This window comes from Bos grunniens, chromosome 7 (genome assembly GCF_055505025.1).
Source record: "Bos grunniens cultivar Pamir isolate PY7600 chromosome 7, Bosgru_T2T1.0, whole genome shotgun sequence".
NCBI lineage: Eukaryota > Metazoa > Chordata > Mammalia > Artiodactyla > Bovidae > Bos > Bos grunniens.
Window position 1 is genome coordinate 11,290,755 of NC_141171.1, and position 16,167 is coordinate 11,306,921.

Sequence of the window (16,167 nt, forward strand, 5' to 3'; positions counted from 1 at the left end):
GGGGCTTTTCTCAGTTCCTTTTTTCTTTTTCTTTAATAGTCAAGAACATGCAAATCCATCTGGAGGGAAACACCCCAGACCACACACACACACACACACACACACACACACACACACTTGTATTTCCCCCCAGTTTGAATTCATGCATAGAAGTAACAACGACAACAGCCCCTGCATTTGAGTTCCCACAGAGCACCAAGCCCTGGGTGAAAAAGATGGAGACGCTCCTTTCTACATGGAACCATCAGTTGAGACAGGAAAGACGATACACCTGTAAAGAAATACAGAAATAAGCGATACAGTTTGTTTTTTCATTTTATTTCCAGTAGTAATAAAGTATTATTTTAACATAAGATAAAATAGGGTTAAGGGATGGGATGGGGGCTAAAGTAGAGAGGTGATCAGGGAAGGCCTCCCGGAAGCAGTGACATTTGCAACAAGATGTTAAAGTGATCGGTGCTAAGTACTCCCACATTCCACAGTGAAGTTCTAGGCTCCCTATTGCTACAAAAGACATAACCCCAAAACTTCATGACTGGGCTTCCCTGGTGACTCAATGGAATCCACCTGCCAATGCAGGAGACACAGGTTCGATCCCTGGTCTGAGAAGATCCTACATGATGTGGAGCAACTAAGCCCATGTACCACAGCTACTGAGCCCGCATGCCCTAGAGCCCATGCTCCGCAACAAGAGAAACCCTTAAACAGCAACTAGGGTACCCCCCATTTGCCACAACTAGAGAAAGCCCAGCTCAGCAATGAAGACCCAACACAGCCAAAAATAAATAATTTTTTTTGAAAAGCAAAAAAAAAGAAAAAGAAAAAGATGTCCCCACTGAAGCCTCAGACAGACAGTGGTCCTGCTGAGCCCTTGGTCTCAGCCACATGAACCAATTTTGAACTTCTGACCTCCAGAACTATAAAAGAATTCATTTTCATTGTTTTAAACCACTACATTTGTGATGATTTGTTTCAGTAGGCATAGCATATTACATACCCCAGAGGGCAAGACCCCAATTCCTCTTTTGAGGGGCTTTCCACTAAAAGTTAAAGGAAATGCAACTCAGATTGGCTTAAACAATAAGGAAACCCCGTCAGTCACATCCTTGTACATGTTAGGATATTGGGCTGGGTGGTCATAACAGAGATTCAGAACAAAAAGGTGACTTAAATGAGGTGGAATTTACTTCTCACCTCACGGTCTCAGAATAAGCAATTCACAGTCTCCGCCAGCGGAAACTCTTCACCGGCACATGCCCAGGGGGATGGCCCCAGCCCTACTTGAGGTGGGAAGGCGGCAGCCGACCGGACCCCCTCTCCAAAGAAAGCTCACCCCAGGGGCTGGACTTTCCCGTTTCCATGATGTCACACACAGAACCTCTCCCATCTACCTGAGGTGTAGGTGGGCTGTTCCCATTCTACGGATGGGGAAATGGAGGTTCACCTGAGAAGGAAGACCCTGTCTGCCCAGCAAATACCCACTGAGCAATGAGTATCAGATTCCAGATGGATATGGGGGGTCAGGGTGGAGGGGTAAGGAAGGGATGGGCTGGAGGCACCAGCCAAGAGGACAGCGAGGATCTCTGGCCATCAAGAGCATCCTTTAAGGAGTGTGAGCCTGGGGAAGGTAAATAAGGTGAAGGCCGGATGGTCTCACTATGCGAGGGTGATGTCCACACAGCCAAGGTCCTACCTTGAGACTTGACACACAGCAGATATGCAGGAACTGGTAGTGAAATCCAGTCCTATCAACTGGGTATAATATAAAGCCATGGGCTCAGGCTGACCCAGCTCTGTCCCTCTTGCTGTGTGACTTCAGGGGAGTAGAACAACATCTCTGAGCAAAGGTCTCCTGATATGTCCAATGGAAATTGGGAACATTTATCCATTCAGCTTTTATCCATTCATTTATCCGTTCAACAGATGTGTATTGACCACCGACTACATGTTAGGCTCTGTTCTAGGAACTAGGGAGACATTGGTGAACAACAATAACAACAAAAATCCCTACGCTTGGGAGTAGTTGTTGTTGTTCTGACTCTTTGTGACCCCATGGACTGTGGGACGCCAGGCTTCCCTGTCCTTCTCTATCTCCCAGAGTTTGCTCAAACTCATGTCCATTGAGTTGGTAAATGTAGGGTAAGGGAGTTAGAGAAGACAAGGTTCGGAAAAAGAACGAGACCGGCACTTTACAGGAACAGATCACCTTTAATGAGGCGAGAAGGGGCAGCAGTCAGATTAGTGAGCTGTTGCACTAACCCAAGAAAAGAGTAAGTATATATAGGCATATACGTGGAAAGCTACTGTCTTAAGGGAGCCTGTTCTTCTCCAAGGTTGTTCGGAGTAGTTATCTCTTAAAGGGCTGGGGCAAGGAATTCTGGACACCGGCCAGAGGCTGGACTGGCTGGGAGCTGGGTGTAATCAACCTTAAAGTCCTTTTTTTTTTTCTTCCTTCGGGTGAGAGAGGTCTTTGTTTTGCTTAGAATGGTGGGGAGGACCTGGAGGGGAGTTTCAGCTCCAGGCTATTTCGAGCCATGTAACTTCCCTTCAGTGATGCCATCCAACCATCTCATCCTCTGCCACCCCCTTCTCTTCCTGCCTTCAACCTTTCCCAGCATGTCAGTGAGTCAGCTCACTGACTTAAGCTGGGAGTCATAAATCAGTGAGTCATCTCTTCGAATCATGTGGCCAAAGTATTGGAGTTTCAGCTTCAGCATCAGTCCTTCCAATGAATATTCAGGGTTGATTTCTTAGGGGACTGATTGGTTTGATCTCCTTGCAGTCCAAGGGACTCTCAAGAGTCTTGGGAGTAGAGATAATGAATAAAATAAATTAATAAGATATCTTGTATCAAGAACAAACTAGTGGTCACCAGCAGGGAGAAGGAAGAGAAGAGGGTCAAGATAGGGATAGGCGATTAAGAAATAGAAACTACTATGAATAAAATAAATAAGCAACAAGTATATATTGTACAGCAACAGGAAATACAGCCAGTATTTTGCCTTTTTTTTTTTTTTTTGGCTGCACTGAATCTTTGTTGTTGCTTGAACTTTTCTCTAATGACAGCGAGCAGGGGCTACTCTTCCTTGTGGTTCGCAGGCTTCTCATTGCGGTGACTTCTCTTGTGACGCACAGGCTCTAGACGCACGGACTTCAGTAGCTGCGGAGCCTGGGCTCAGGAGCGGCAGCTCAAGGGCTCTAGAGCTCAGGCTCAGTAGTGTGGCACACGGGCTTAGTGGCCCCGAGGCATGTGAGATCTTACCAGACCAGGGATCGAACCTATGTCCCCGGCATTGGTAGGCGAATTCTTGGCCACTGGACCACCAGGGAAGTTCGTTATAAGTTTAAATGGAGTATAATCTATAAAAATGTTGAGTCACTATGTTGCACACTTGAAGTTAGTATAATATTGTGAACCATCTATACTTCAATAAAAAATATATCTTAGAAATGTTGTTAGATAGGCATAAGCAGAAAAAAGAAGAAAAATAAAGCACGCAAGAGGAATCGAGTGTGCATAGTGGTGGCGTGCATGGCAATAGTAAGGAAGATCACAGAATATAGATCACACAAAACATGGTCTTGGACCACAACCAAACTACACTAGAAATCACAGAACAAGAACTGGAAAATCCACAAGTAGGTGGAAATTAAATCTCACCCACAGAGTCAAACAGAAAGTCAAAACTTGAAAATATCTTTAATTAAATAAAAGTGAAAACATACCATACAAAAATATGTGGGGTGTAACGAAAGCAGTGCTAAGGGAAAGGTAGGGAATTATACACGTTTAAGGTGTTCCTTCTTAATCAGGGGCGTTCCCTGGCAGTCCAGTGGTTAGGACTCCAACTGCCATGGCACAGGTGCATGGCACAGAAAAAAGGAGAAGAAGAAAGAAGTAGAAGGTGGTGACTGGGTATATCTGAAAGTTGGTAAAAGAGTAGATGTTTTTTCTTTTCTTTTTTTCCTCAAGTAACACTCATAGGAACATCTTTTTTTTTCACCTGCATTTCTAGACATTTCTCTACATGCGTTACAGAATTATCTACATATCCATTCACTAAAGTAAAACTGTTCACAACTGGATGAGCAAGGAACACTCAAAAAAACATGGTTTTTGATTCTTTGTTTTTGGACACACCATATGGCATGTGGGATCTTAGTTCCCTCATCAGGGATCGAACTTGTGCCTCCCGCATTGGAAGTTTGCAGTCTTAACCACTGGTCCACCAGGAAAGTCCCCCCCAAATACATTTTTATACATGAGTTTTTAAATATACTTCTACAAGCAATGGGCTTCCCTGGTGGCTCAGAAGATAAAGAATCCATCTGCAATGCAGGAGACCTGGGTTTGATTCCTGTGACAGGAAGATCCACTGCAGAAGGGAATGGCTACCCACTCCAGTATTCTTGCCTGGAAAATTCCATGGACAGAGGAGCCTGGTGGGCTACAGTCCATGGGGTCTCAAAGAGTCAAGCATGATGAGTGACTTTTTTTTTTCACTGTATTTCTCCATGCAATAAAAAATGGTCAGCACATCATTTACTGATGTAACGCCCTTCTAATCTTGCTGAACAATTAGCACTCTAAGAACCACATTTTTTACGTGTCTATATGTGTATTACAGTATAGCACATCCATGCCTTGAAATAATATCACTTTCATTGAGTAAGCAGTTCTTATTACAAGAAATGTACAAGTATTGAGAACAAGAAAGTTCTCATTACAAGAAAATAAGAAGTGTAGCTATGTGCTGTTATGGATGGATGTTAATTAGACTTTATGCAGTGATCATTTCACAGTATATACGTATATCACATCATTATGTTTATACAAAAAACTAATATACTATCATATGTCAATTACATGTGCATGCTCAATGGCTCATTTGTGTTGGACTCTTTAAGACCCTACGGACTATAGCCCACCAGGCTCCTCTGTCCATGGGATTATCCCAGGCAAGAATACTGGAGTGGGTTGCCATTTCCTTCTATAGGTGAGCTTCCCAAGCCAGGGATCGAATCCCTGTCTCCTGTGTCTCCAGCAATGGCAGGCAGATTCTTCACCACTTCACCACCTGGGAAGCCCATGTCAATTATATCTCAGTTTATAAAGAAGAAGAAGGGAGGAGAGGGAGGAGAAAGAGGAGGAGGAAGTGGTGAGAAGGAGGGGAAGAGAAGCTGATCAGGAAACACCTGACAATTGAAATCCACAGAAGGAGGTGGGGGGAAGGCCCTGTAAATATGTGGAGAAAAAGCATTCAAGTCTGTGCAAAGGCCCTGAGGACAGCAAGCTTCTGGTGTCCTGCAGAAACTGGAAGTCTGAGATCCAATGTCTCCCTCTCAGTGAGACTTTATAAAACTCAAGTTGCAAGACTGCCCTTTTCCATACACTCCACTCATTATGTTTTTCCTCAACAGGTATCACCATCTTGTCACACATTAGGTGTCCAATAAGATGACTGTTGAATGAATGAGTGACCGTCCAGCCTACCAAACCCTGACTAAAGTCAGGCCCCTCCGGGCTCACTGATTCCTCCACTACCAGCCAGCCTCCTTCCACGTAGGCAACAGAATTCCAGGGCAGCTCATGCTACAACTGTTGTTGATGTTCAGTCCCTAAGTCGGGTCTGACTCTTTACAACCCCATGCACTGTAGCACGCCAGGCTCCTCTGTCCCTCCACTGTCTTCCGGAGTTTGCTCAAATCCATGCTCATTGAGTCAGTGATGCCATCCAACCATCTCATCCTCCATCGCCCTCTTCTCCTCCTTCCCTCAATCTTTCCCAGCATCAGGGTCTTTTCCACTGAGTTGGCTCTTCTAATCAGGTGGCCTAAGTATTGGAGTTTCAGCTTCAGCATGAGTCCTTCCAATGAATATTCAGGGTTAATTTCCTTTAGGACTGGCTGGTTGGATTTCCTTGCTGTCCAAGTTACCCTCAAGAGTCTTCTCCAGCACCACAGTTCGAAAGCATCAATTTTTCAGCATTCAGCCTTCTTTATTGTCCAATTCTCACATCCATACATGACTACTGGAAAAACAATAGCTTTGACTACACGGATTTTTGTCAACAAAGTGATGTCCCTGCATTAAATACGCTGTCTAGGTTTGTCATAGCTTTTCTTCCAAGGAGCAAGTGTCTTTTAATTTTGTGGTTGCAGTCACCATCCACAGTGATTTTGGAGCCCAAGAAAGTAAAATCTGTCACTGTTTCCACTTTTCCCCCGTCTATTTGCCATGAAGTGATGGGGAGCGATGGGACCGGATGCTCTGCCCTTATTTGGCTACAATTACAGGCGCCCATCTGGTCGGTCTTGGGCGTCTCCTCGGTGACTGGCAGGAAGCGCTTTTCACGCACCCATCAAACTGAGGCGAGGTCTTCCCCAGGGACTGTCTGGGACACGCTGACTTATTTCTCCTCCTCCTCCGGAACTGAATTACCCAGAGCTTCCGAACTCCCATCCAGCGGACCGAGGCGAGGCTCAGACTCCACCCAGAATTTTCTCCCCATCCTTGGCCCCACCTGGGGCCTCTGAGGCCGACCTGCCCACAGTTCTAATGCAGCCCTGCCTGGTGCCGAGTGGGCGGGGTGGCTAGCGCCGCCGGGGAGGAGGCAGGAGGGGCGGGGAAGCTGTGCGCTCTGATGCAGGGAACACGGGCGAGGAACACCGGAAACTCTCCTCGTCAGATGGCTGGTAGAGAAAAAATAACAGGAAGGCACGGGTGACTGAGGCTCGGCCCCTCCCTCACCCCTTAATACCGCAGTCACTCTAATATGATCCCCCCCAGGTCTCCAACTCTGCGTATAGACAGACCGGGCTGAAACATTTGAGTCCTGGGCCTGCAGGACAGAATGGTCCAGAGTCACCGCCCCCCCACCTCCCCCACCGCCTCACTAGGACCTCCTCATTCTCTAGTGAGACGACTGGTCGTGTGAAGTCTCTCAGTCGTGTCCGACTCTTTGCGACTCCGTGGACTGTAGCCTACCAGGCTCCTCCGTCCATGGGATTCTCCAGGCAAGAGTACTGGAATGGGTTGCCATTTCCTTCTCCAGGGGATCGTCCCGATTCAGGGATCAAACCCGGGTCTCCCGCATTGCAGGCAGACGCTTTAACCTCTGAGCCACCAGGGAAGCCTAGTGGCTTAGTTAGAGAGTGAGCGCCAAATTAAAATAATAAGAATGACAGAACTTCCCTGGAGGTCCAGTGGTTAAGACTCCGCACTGCCAACGCGGGGAGGCGGGGGGTGCGCTTAGAACAACCAAAAAAAAAAAAAAATGTTTTAAATAGAAAAAGTTAATAAACACTTTGATAGATAATAGTAGTGAGCGTGTTTGGGGCACACCCTAGATGCCTGACAGGAAACTTTCCACACGGCCATCAAACTGACTCCTCCATACGACCCTGTTCATGTATTCCTGTGTTGGTTTTGACAACTACTTACTAAGCACCTACTGTGTGTCTGTTCCATTCCTGTGTTCCAGGAATATAGCAGTGAACAAATCAGATGAAATTCCCTGCTCCTCAGAGCCGATATTCAAGAGAAGAGAACAACAGGAAACGAGATAAATAAGTCAAATGGATCTCAGGTTAGAGGGTGCTAAGTGCTAACAAGGAAAATAATCATGAAGTGGGGAGGAGCTGTTTAGTAGGGACCCATTTTTCAGGAGAGTAAACTGCATCTTTGAAAGGGAAGTCACTTCCCAAGATCACACAGGGAGAGTGAGCTGGGCATGTGATTTGCCCCTCTGGGTCTCCTTCCTGCTCTGGCCGCTGAATGAGCAGAGAAAGGGAGTCAGAGGAGACACATGGAACCGGACGGCCTGGTACAGCTGTGGAGGCTGTGCACTGCACAACTCCAGGAGTGCCATTCACGAAGACCGGAGTGGGAATGCTGCCCCCTGGCGTCAGGAAGTGCACGGAATCACAAATCTATGCCATGTTCTGAAGACAGGGCACAGGTGGCCCTGGAAAGGAAGTCTCAGTCACCCACTGGACTGTCCTCTATAGTTTGTGTTCTGTACTAGGTTTGTCGGCCTGACACACAGCAAGCCAAGCCTGAAACACCAAGATCTGTAGCAGAGAAAGGGTTTGCTCACAAGGCAGCTAAGCAAGGAGAAGGGGGAGCAAATCTCAAACCCACCTCCCTGAAGGTGAGGGGCTCAGGATATTTATAAGAAACAGCTGAGGCTTGGGGAGCGAGGGAAAAGGGATCTGAGATTTTTTTCATATTTATTTATTTATTTGGTTGCACTTGGTCTTAGTTGAGACCATGTGAATCCTTACTTGTGGCATGTGGGATCTAGTTGCTTGACCAGAGATGGAACCCAGGCCCCCTGCATTGGGAGCACAGACTCTTAGCCACTGGACCACCAGGGAAGTCCCTGGAGCCAAAGAATTAAATTAAATTAATCCGAGACAATCTCATCTCAAGATCCTTAATTACATTTGCAAAGGAATGTTTTCCAAATAAGATCACATTCACAGGTTTCCAAGATTAGGGTATGGACATACCTTTTGGGGCACCATGATTCAACCTGCTGAAGGTCGTATTTAAAGCCCCACATAGGACTGAGTGTGCATGGAGATAGACGCCATCCAGCCCCACTCTGATCTTCTTGTTCACCTCTGTGTCCTCAAGGTCTGATGCAGCTGTTCATAAAAGAAAGATGTAGTAGTAATAAGTAACACTTATCTAATGCTTTGCCAAGAACTGGGCTTCCCTCATGGCTCAATGGTAAAGAATCTGCCTGCCAATGCAGGAGACACAGGTTTGATCCCTGGGAGGGGAAGATCCCCTGGAGAAGGAAAGGCAACCCACTCCAGTATTCTTGCCTGGGAAATCCCATGGACAGAGGAGTCTGGCAGGCTACAGTCCGTGGGATTGAAAAAGAGTCGGACACAACTGAGCGACTAAACAACATGCCAAGAACTGCTGTAAGTACTTCACATAATTAACATTCAATGTTGCAACATAAAAATTGATATTTCATCTTACAAAAAAGCTAAATAAACTCAACCAGGCCACACAACTAGCATTCTAATCCAGGACACCTGTTCTCTCAAATAGAGGAAAGCCCCTTGGCCAAGTGGAGGGATCTGGCTTGCGTTAGAGAACCACACATATTACAAACACAAAGTAAACTTACTGAAGGATGCATGATGCTGCTGTCACCTGAGATCTTGCAAAGGAACCTGCGTAGAACAACCATAAGTCTAAACATGACATCTATGGGAATTCCCTGATGGTCCAGTAGTTAAGACTCTGTGCTTCCACTGCATGGGACACAGGTTTGATCCCTGGTCAGGGAACTAAGACCCTGCATGCCTCGGTGTGGCCAAAAAACAAAACAAACAAATAAAAAACACATGACGTGTCTTGGTATCAATGTCACTCAGGCCCCAGGAGGGCCCTCCTGGGTGTGAGTGTGGTTCTGCATCTGCCAATGCTGGAAACAGGCTGCTTAGGAATGTGAGGAGGATTTAGGCACTAGACAAGTTTAGGTGTTAAGTTTCTCTGATGGCTCAGTTGGTAGAGAATCTGCCTGCAATGCAAGAGCCGTGGGTTCGATCCCCAGGTCAGGAAGATCCCCTGGCGAAGGAAATGGCAACCCACTCTAGTATTCTTGCCTGGAGAATCCCAGGACCAGAGGCACCTGGTGGGCTACAGTCCATGGGGTCGCAAGAGTCAGATATGATTTAGCAACTAAACCAACAAACCAAGTTTAGGTAAGAGAAAAGACAAATGATTGTGTGTCTCCATGTTCTAAGGCTGCCATAACAGGGTACCACAAAGCAGGTGACTTAAAACAAGAAAAAATTACAGTCTCACAGTTCTGGAGGCTGAAAGTCCAAAACAAGGTGTGAGCAGGGCCGTGCTCACTCCCAAGGCTCTGGGGGAAGAGCCTTCCTGGCGTGGGATCCTTGGTGTCCTAGGCTTGTAGATGCATCACTCCAGCCTCTGCCTCCAGCGTCACATGATGTTCTGGGTGTATGTCTGCTTCCACATTTCACTTTCAGGGCTTCCCTGGTGGCTCAGTAGTAAAGAATCCCCCTGTCAAGCAGGAGACGTGGGTTCGATCCCTGGTCCAGGAAGATCCCACATGCTGAGGAACAACTAAGCCCATATGCCACAACTACTGAACCTGTGCTCTAGAGGCTTAGGGCTGCAACTATTGAAGCCCGTGCCCCCTACAGCCTGTGCTCTGAAACAAGAGAAGCCACTGCAATGAGAAGTCGGTGCACCACAACTGCTGCAACTAGAGAAAAAGCCCACAGCAAGGAAGACCCTGCACAGCCAGAAATAAATACACAAAATTACAATTTAAAATATTTCCCTCTTATAAGAAGGGCAACAGTCATTAGATTGGGACCCACCCGAGTCTGCCATGACCACATCTTAACTTGATTACATCTGCAAAACCCTGTTTTCAAGTAAGATCACATTCGCAGCTTCTTGGTGGTTAAGACTTCAACGTGTATTTGACAGGAGGTGGGGGATCAGAGGGTGGAAGATAGTTCAACCCACAGCACCTTGTCAAATGAAATCTAATCTTGCACAGCCAAGTATCATTTCCCAACACTGACAAGCATCCAGTGAAAATTTTTTCTTTTGTGTTCCAATCCTGTGCTGAGATTCCAGAGATAGTAACAAATTAACACATCATTTGCATTTGTTACTGCTGCACATGGAGGCAGGATTTGGCCGAGAAGTATTAAGCAATATATATGTGTGTGTGTATATTGGAGAAGGAAATGGCAACCCACTCCAGTGTTCTTGCCTGGAGAATCCCAGGGACGGGGAAGCCTGGTGGGCTGCCGTCTCTGGGGTCGCACAGAGTCGGACACGACTGAAGCGACTTAGCAGCAGCAGCATATATATATATATATATATACAAAAAATATATGTGTGTATATTTAAAATACTTTTAATCTGTTAGGTTAACACTTCTATATGTGCTAACGTAACAGATGTGAAATGTAATACCAATTCTTTACAGTGGCAAGTAGAGGAATCCTAGAATCACAACTTGCTTCATTTTTACAAAGTATTCAGTAGGATTTATTTAAAAGCTCAGTTTAATAGGAACTTCCCTGATGATCCAGTGGCTAAGATTCTGTGTTCCCAATGCAGGGGCCCTGGGTTTGTTTCCTGGTCAGGGAACTAGATCCCACATGCTGCAATTAGGACCTGGCACAGCCAAATAAATAAAAGTATTAAAAAAAAAACTCAGTTTATAAATAGTGTATTGATAAATAACTTTTATTTGCTTATTTAAATTAAAATATTTAAGTAATTTTATTTAAACCTTTTATATTCACTAATATCAGCAACTGTGCAAGCGCTTATGAAAACTTTGAATGTTTTAGAATAAAACTTTTTAAAATTATGATATAAAATATATTTTTCCTTCGTACTCTAGCTTCAGTAGACCAGTGGAGCCCAGGGAGGGTGAGAGGAGACCCCAGGCTCCTGTCGTCCACCCTTCCCGAGCCAAGATATATTTTCCGAGGCAGGGAGGCTCCCTCTGGCGGTAGCCAGAGTAGGGGGTACGCGCCTTGCTGTCCTCTCCTGGCCGCTAGGCGGCGTCAGAGTTACATGAACCCCTCTGGAGTCATTCATCTCTATTATCCCTGCGGCGGCGCAAGCAACCCGGAAGCCGTAGCTGGCCTAGGGGGAATGCTTCCGGGTAGGAATTAGGTGACCCCGGCTGCCGCTGGAACCTGCGGTGACAGCAGCCATGGGGGCTCACCTGGCCCGGAGATACCTGGGCGATGCATCGGTGGAGCCCGATCCCCTGCGGATGCCCACTTTCCCGCCCGACTACGGCTTCCCCGAGCGCAAGGAACGCGGTGAGGCCCAGTGCGCAGAAGCGGCCGGCGGGAGTGGGGCACGGGTGTGGGAACCCCTGAAACTCGGAGTCTCCACTGCTGGGCTCGAGCATCGTGCGCTGTGTCTGGGTTCAGCCCTGACTTCGGCCCGGAGAAATTCAGAGGACGTTCGTGACCTTGCCGGAGTGTGGAGGCATTGCAAGCAGAGGGGGCTTTTTGTTTGAACAAAAAGCCTAGGGGGCAAGAGAGCAGAGATGCGGGGCTAATGAGGCGATCGAACCTGGGCTTAGTCCTGGAGTGAGTGGGGAGCCATGGGAGAATTTAACACGGAAGAGATGTGCTCACTGTACCTCTGGGTAGATGTCACTGCTCTTTTTAGGTATGCCCGGGAAAACAGAAGGGGGGTGGCGGGCGAGCGGCGGGGGTACTCAGGTCGCACAAGCTGTCCTGCACTTTGCTTTTTTTTAATGAGTTAATATCACAGACATATCGGGCGCCAATCCTGGACCAAGCCAGTTTGGGCACAGAAGACACAGCAGGCACCGACTGAAGAGAACTCACTGTTCTGTAGGGGAGACCGTGGAACCTGGGGGGTCTTCATGATGGTGCCTGGGAGTATCATGGCGGGCTTCCAGGGTGGGGAGCTATAACTGGAAGCTAGACGTGAGGGAGTTGCAAAAGAGCTGACCACACCGAGACTAAGGAGAGAGGCTCTCCCCTTAGTGCTTCGTGCTTCTAAGCTGAGGAGCCATGAGACCTGATTTGTTTTGTCAAAAGGTCACGTTGTTGGCTGCCTGGTGGGCGATGATGACTTGGAGACAGGGAGACCCCTAAGGGAACGTGCGTGGTGCAGAGAAGTTGGGATTTAGGACAACGTTGAAGGGTACACTCCTCTCGATTCCTGGTAGTCCCTTCAGCCCCACCAGAACCTGTAGTCCATCAGTACGCCCACCTCCATGTCAGTCTTTCCCACTGCTCCATACACCCTTCTTTCCTTTGATGTTTTGCAGACACCCAGAGCCACCCCCACTCTGCTCTCTCTGGCTTAACAAGAGCCCTGGTTAAGGCCAGCTCTCCTCCTTGGCTCCTGTCCCTCTGCAGCTGAACATCACGGGAGAAAAACACTCAGCCTCCCTGACGTCTCCTGATTGCTCCCCTACTTGTTCCCTAATGCTACTGGTTTTCTTGTCACATTCCCTGGCCTCTGTTCTCTCTTGCTCCCCCCTCGACCACAGTGTCAGGCCGTCTCTCTCAGACTCCAGCATCTCCTTTCAGCTTGTCACTTGGCATCCTCTTAAGAAAACAGATGCAGGGACTTCTCTGACATGCCAGCAGTTAAGACTCTGCACTTCTAATGCAGGGAACAAAGGTTCAATCCCTGGTTGGGGATCTAAAAATTTTAAGAAAACAGATGCAGCCAAAACTCTCTTGGGCTCCCTTCATCCCTGCTTCCTGCTGGACTCCACCTTCTCTCCCGTTACTCAGTCTGCCCCAGCTTCAGCTAAACCTCTGCTCCAGTTGAACTCTGATGCCCTTCATCCCGTCCTCTCACCCACCCAAGCACTGTCCCAACCAGTCTCTCCTCATTGGACATTGGTTTTCCCATCAGCATGCAAATACACTGTTATTTCTGCTGTTTTTAAAATATTCTCCTGCCCCGCCTCCCCATCCAGCTGTCTCCCCCCACTTCAATGACCGGGCTCTGGTCAGGCTTCCTCCCCACCACCACTCTACTGTATTGCCAAAACCCATTGTCAGATTCTTAGTTTTAACTCCATTACAGCGGCAGCAGACACAGCCCTTCCTGGGGGCTCTCTTCACATGGTTCCAAGACCCAACAACTCCGTCCCAACTCCCTGCCTTGTAAATGCCCAATATAAATCCACACTGCCTTCTGTCTCCACTCACTCTCACCCCTCCCTGGGGGTCTCTGCTCATCCCCTGGTTTCAAAGGGCTTTTGTGAGGGCTGGAGTTTTTGCTTTGTTTTTAATTGGAGGATAATTGCTGTACAGTGTTGGTTTCTGCTGTACAACGTGAATCGGCCATAAGCGTACATATGTCCAGGCTACCCAGGTGGCACTGGTGGTAAAGAACCTGCCTGCCGACGCAGGAGACATGAGAAATGGGTTATTCCCAATCCCTGGGAAGATCCCCTGGAAAAGGACATGGCAGCCGAATCTGGTGTTCTTGCGTGGAGAATCCCACGGACAGAGGAGTCCTTGGGGTCACAGTCAGGCACAGCTGAGCATGCATGCCCACGTGCAGTACTGAGCATTGCCAAGCATCTTACAGCATTTCTACCTGTTTGTTCAGTGTCTCCCTCCCAGAGCAGGATCCATTCTTGCATAGCATGTTCCCCTGTGGGTCCCCAGCACCTAGCACCCAGTGGGTGCCCCAGAAATTCTGGCTGCTGACCGATTATGCTGAAGCATCTGGTATGAGTGCCAGCACACTGACGTGGAAACCATCCAGGGCTGCAGATGGACACGAGGCCTGGGGCTCAGACAAGTTGAGGGTGGAGGGCCCAAGATGGGGTCTAGGTTACAGATTGGAGACCAAAGCCATGAATTAGAATGAGCAGAGAGATCTTAGCAGGAACCACCAGAAGCCATCGCTTCAGGTTTGGGCATAAAATGTATGGACAGCCATAGAGATGGGAGGAAACCTGGGGAGAATATGGTGGAGATGAGGGCCACGGGAAAAGAATGTTCGAGAAAGAAGCAAGAGGCTGAGGAAGCACGGTGCCCTGGGGTCCCGAGTGGCTCTGGAAAGAACCAGCGTGTGGGCATTGCTGGGGTAGAGTGTGGACGCTGGTGGGTTACAGACTCTGGGCCAGAGTGAGACAGAAACTCGGCTGGGAAGCAGAGGGGAGAGGAGCCAGTGGAAGTGGATTGCAGGTAAGCAGTGGACACTACAGCTTGTAGTGATGCTACTTGTGAGGAGACCTTCTGAGACAAGAAAGATGCTGGTGTAAGCTGGGAGAGTGGTTCCCTTGATGCAGGAAGGCTGGTCCTGAGCGCCCCCTGCCAGAGGGCGCAGCTCAGGATCACCCGCACAGCGGGCACAGGCAGGGGTGTGCGCCTACTGTTTCTTAGGGCCCAAACCAGCCCCAGTTGAATGAAGGTTTATTTCATCCAGGTCAGGTTTTCCGGGTGGGTGGGGCAGCAGGACCTGAGGGTTATTAGTTCAGCTCTCCAAGAGGCGGGCACTTCAGCACTTTACATGTAGTTGCTCAGCTCACTTCGGAGCCAAGTCTATGCAGTAGGGGAAGAAGCTGAGGCTCTGAGAAGTTACAGCTCCAACAAGGGCAGAGCTGGGATTCCAGTCCCACAGGCAGCCTGCCCGCCACCCTCCCCACACACACCGGGTTGTGCCCAGCAGAGGGGAGTGCAGGCTTTGCTGGTAGGACTGTCTGCAGAGTGACCCTGGGGGTGGAGCAGCAAGAATCTCGTGTGGGTGTTGAGGGCAGGAGAGGGACTCTGCCCTTGTTGCTTTTGTGCACATCAGAAGGATCCTCCCACCCTGGCTGAGCCTCCCTGGTTCCCCCTCCACCCGCAGAGATGGTGGCCACTCAGCAGGAGATGAACGACGCCCAGCTGGTGCTCCAGCAACGCGACTACTGCGCCCACTACCTCATCCGGTTTCTCAAGTGCAAGCGCGACAGCTTCCCCAACTTCCTGGCCTGCAAGCACGAGCGGCACGACTGGGACTACTGCGAGCACCTCGAGTGAGCCCCAGCCAGCCCCACACCCCCACCCGGCGGGGCCCTGGGCCCACGACTCCGGAGGCAGAGGACCATGAGCTCACACTGAGTTTCTAGCCATGCCCCCCTTAGTAGAAAGAGGAGGCGGAGGGGGCTGTTGGGTGGGCGGGCCTGGAGGAGTGGCCCAGCCCGGTTCCAGGTGGGAGCCCAGTCCTTGCTCTTGGCTCAGTGGTGTCAAGGTGGGGGGTGAACCCCAGACCTAAACCGCAGGCACATGGGTCTTCCCTACTTGGGGAGAGTACCCGCCCCCCTCCCCCCCCCCCCCCCCCCCCCCCGGCCAGGCCCATCAGCTCCCGGACCACAGGACGGTTGTGTCCTGACATCCCTCCTTGTGCTGTGCCTGCAGCTATGTGAAGCGCATGAAGGAGTTTGAGCGCGAGCGGCGGCTGCTCCAGCGGAAGAAGAGACGCGAGCAGAGGGAGGCGGACATGGCCAAAGGCCTGGGGCCCGGCGAGGTGGCCCCCGAGGTGGCCCTGTAGCGAACCTGCCCACCACTCTGTGGACCAGTCAAGAAATAAAAGCCTCCAGGCCCCTCGGCCCAAGTTCCGCCTGCCTGTGGTGTGCTGGTCCC

At 49.1% G+C, this 16,167-nt stretch overlaps 1 protein-coding gene across 1 annotated transcript; it reads left to right on the forward strand.

The window, feature by feature from the left end:
- Positions 1-11,699: 11,699 nt before the first annotated feature.
- Positions 11,700-16,138, forward strand: NDUFB7 (NADH:ubiquinone oxidoreductase subunit B7). The gene is made up of 3 exons (XM_086408837.1): positions 11,700-11,853; positions 15,392-15,560; positions 15,943-16,138. The coding sequence occupies exons 1-3, from the start codon at positions 11,742-11,744 to the stop codon at positions 16,073-16,075; spliced, it is 414 nt and encodes a 137-aa protein (XP_086264963.1). The 5' UTR covers positions 11,700-11,741; the 3' UTR covers positions 16,076-16,138.
- The last annotated feature ends 29 nt before the right edge of the window (positions 16,139-16,167 follow it).

Coding starts and splice junctions, on each gene's coding strand:
- NDUFB7 (XM_086408837.1), top strand. CDS start 11,742: ATGGGGGCTCACCTGGCCCGGAGATACCTGGGCGATGCATCGGTGGAG. Junction 11,854..15,391: donor CCCCGAGCGCAAGGAACGCG/GTGAGGCCCAGT, acceptor CTCCACCCGCAG/AGATGGTGGCCACTCAGCAG. Junction 15,561..15,942: donor GACTACTGCGAGCACCTCGA/GTGAGCCCCAGC, acceptor CTGTGCCTGCAG/CTATGTGAAGCGCATGAAGG.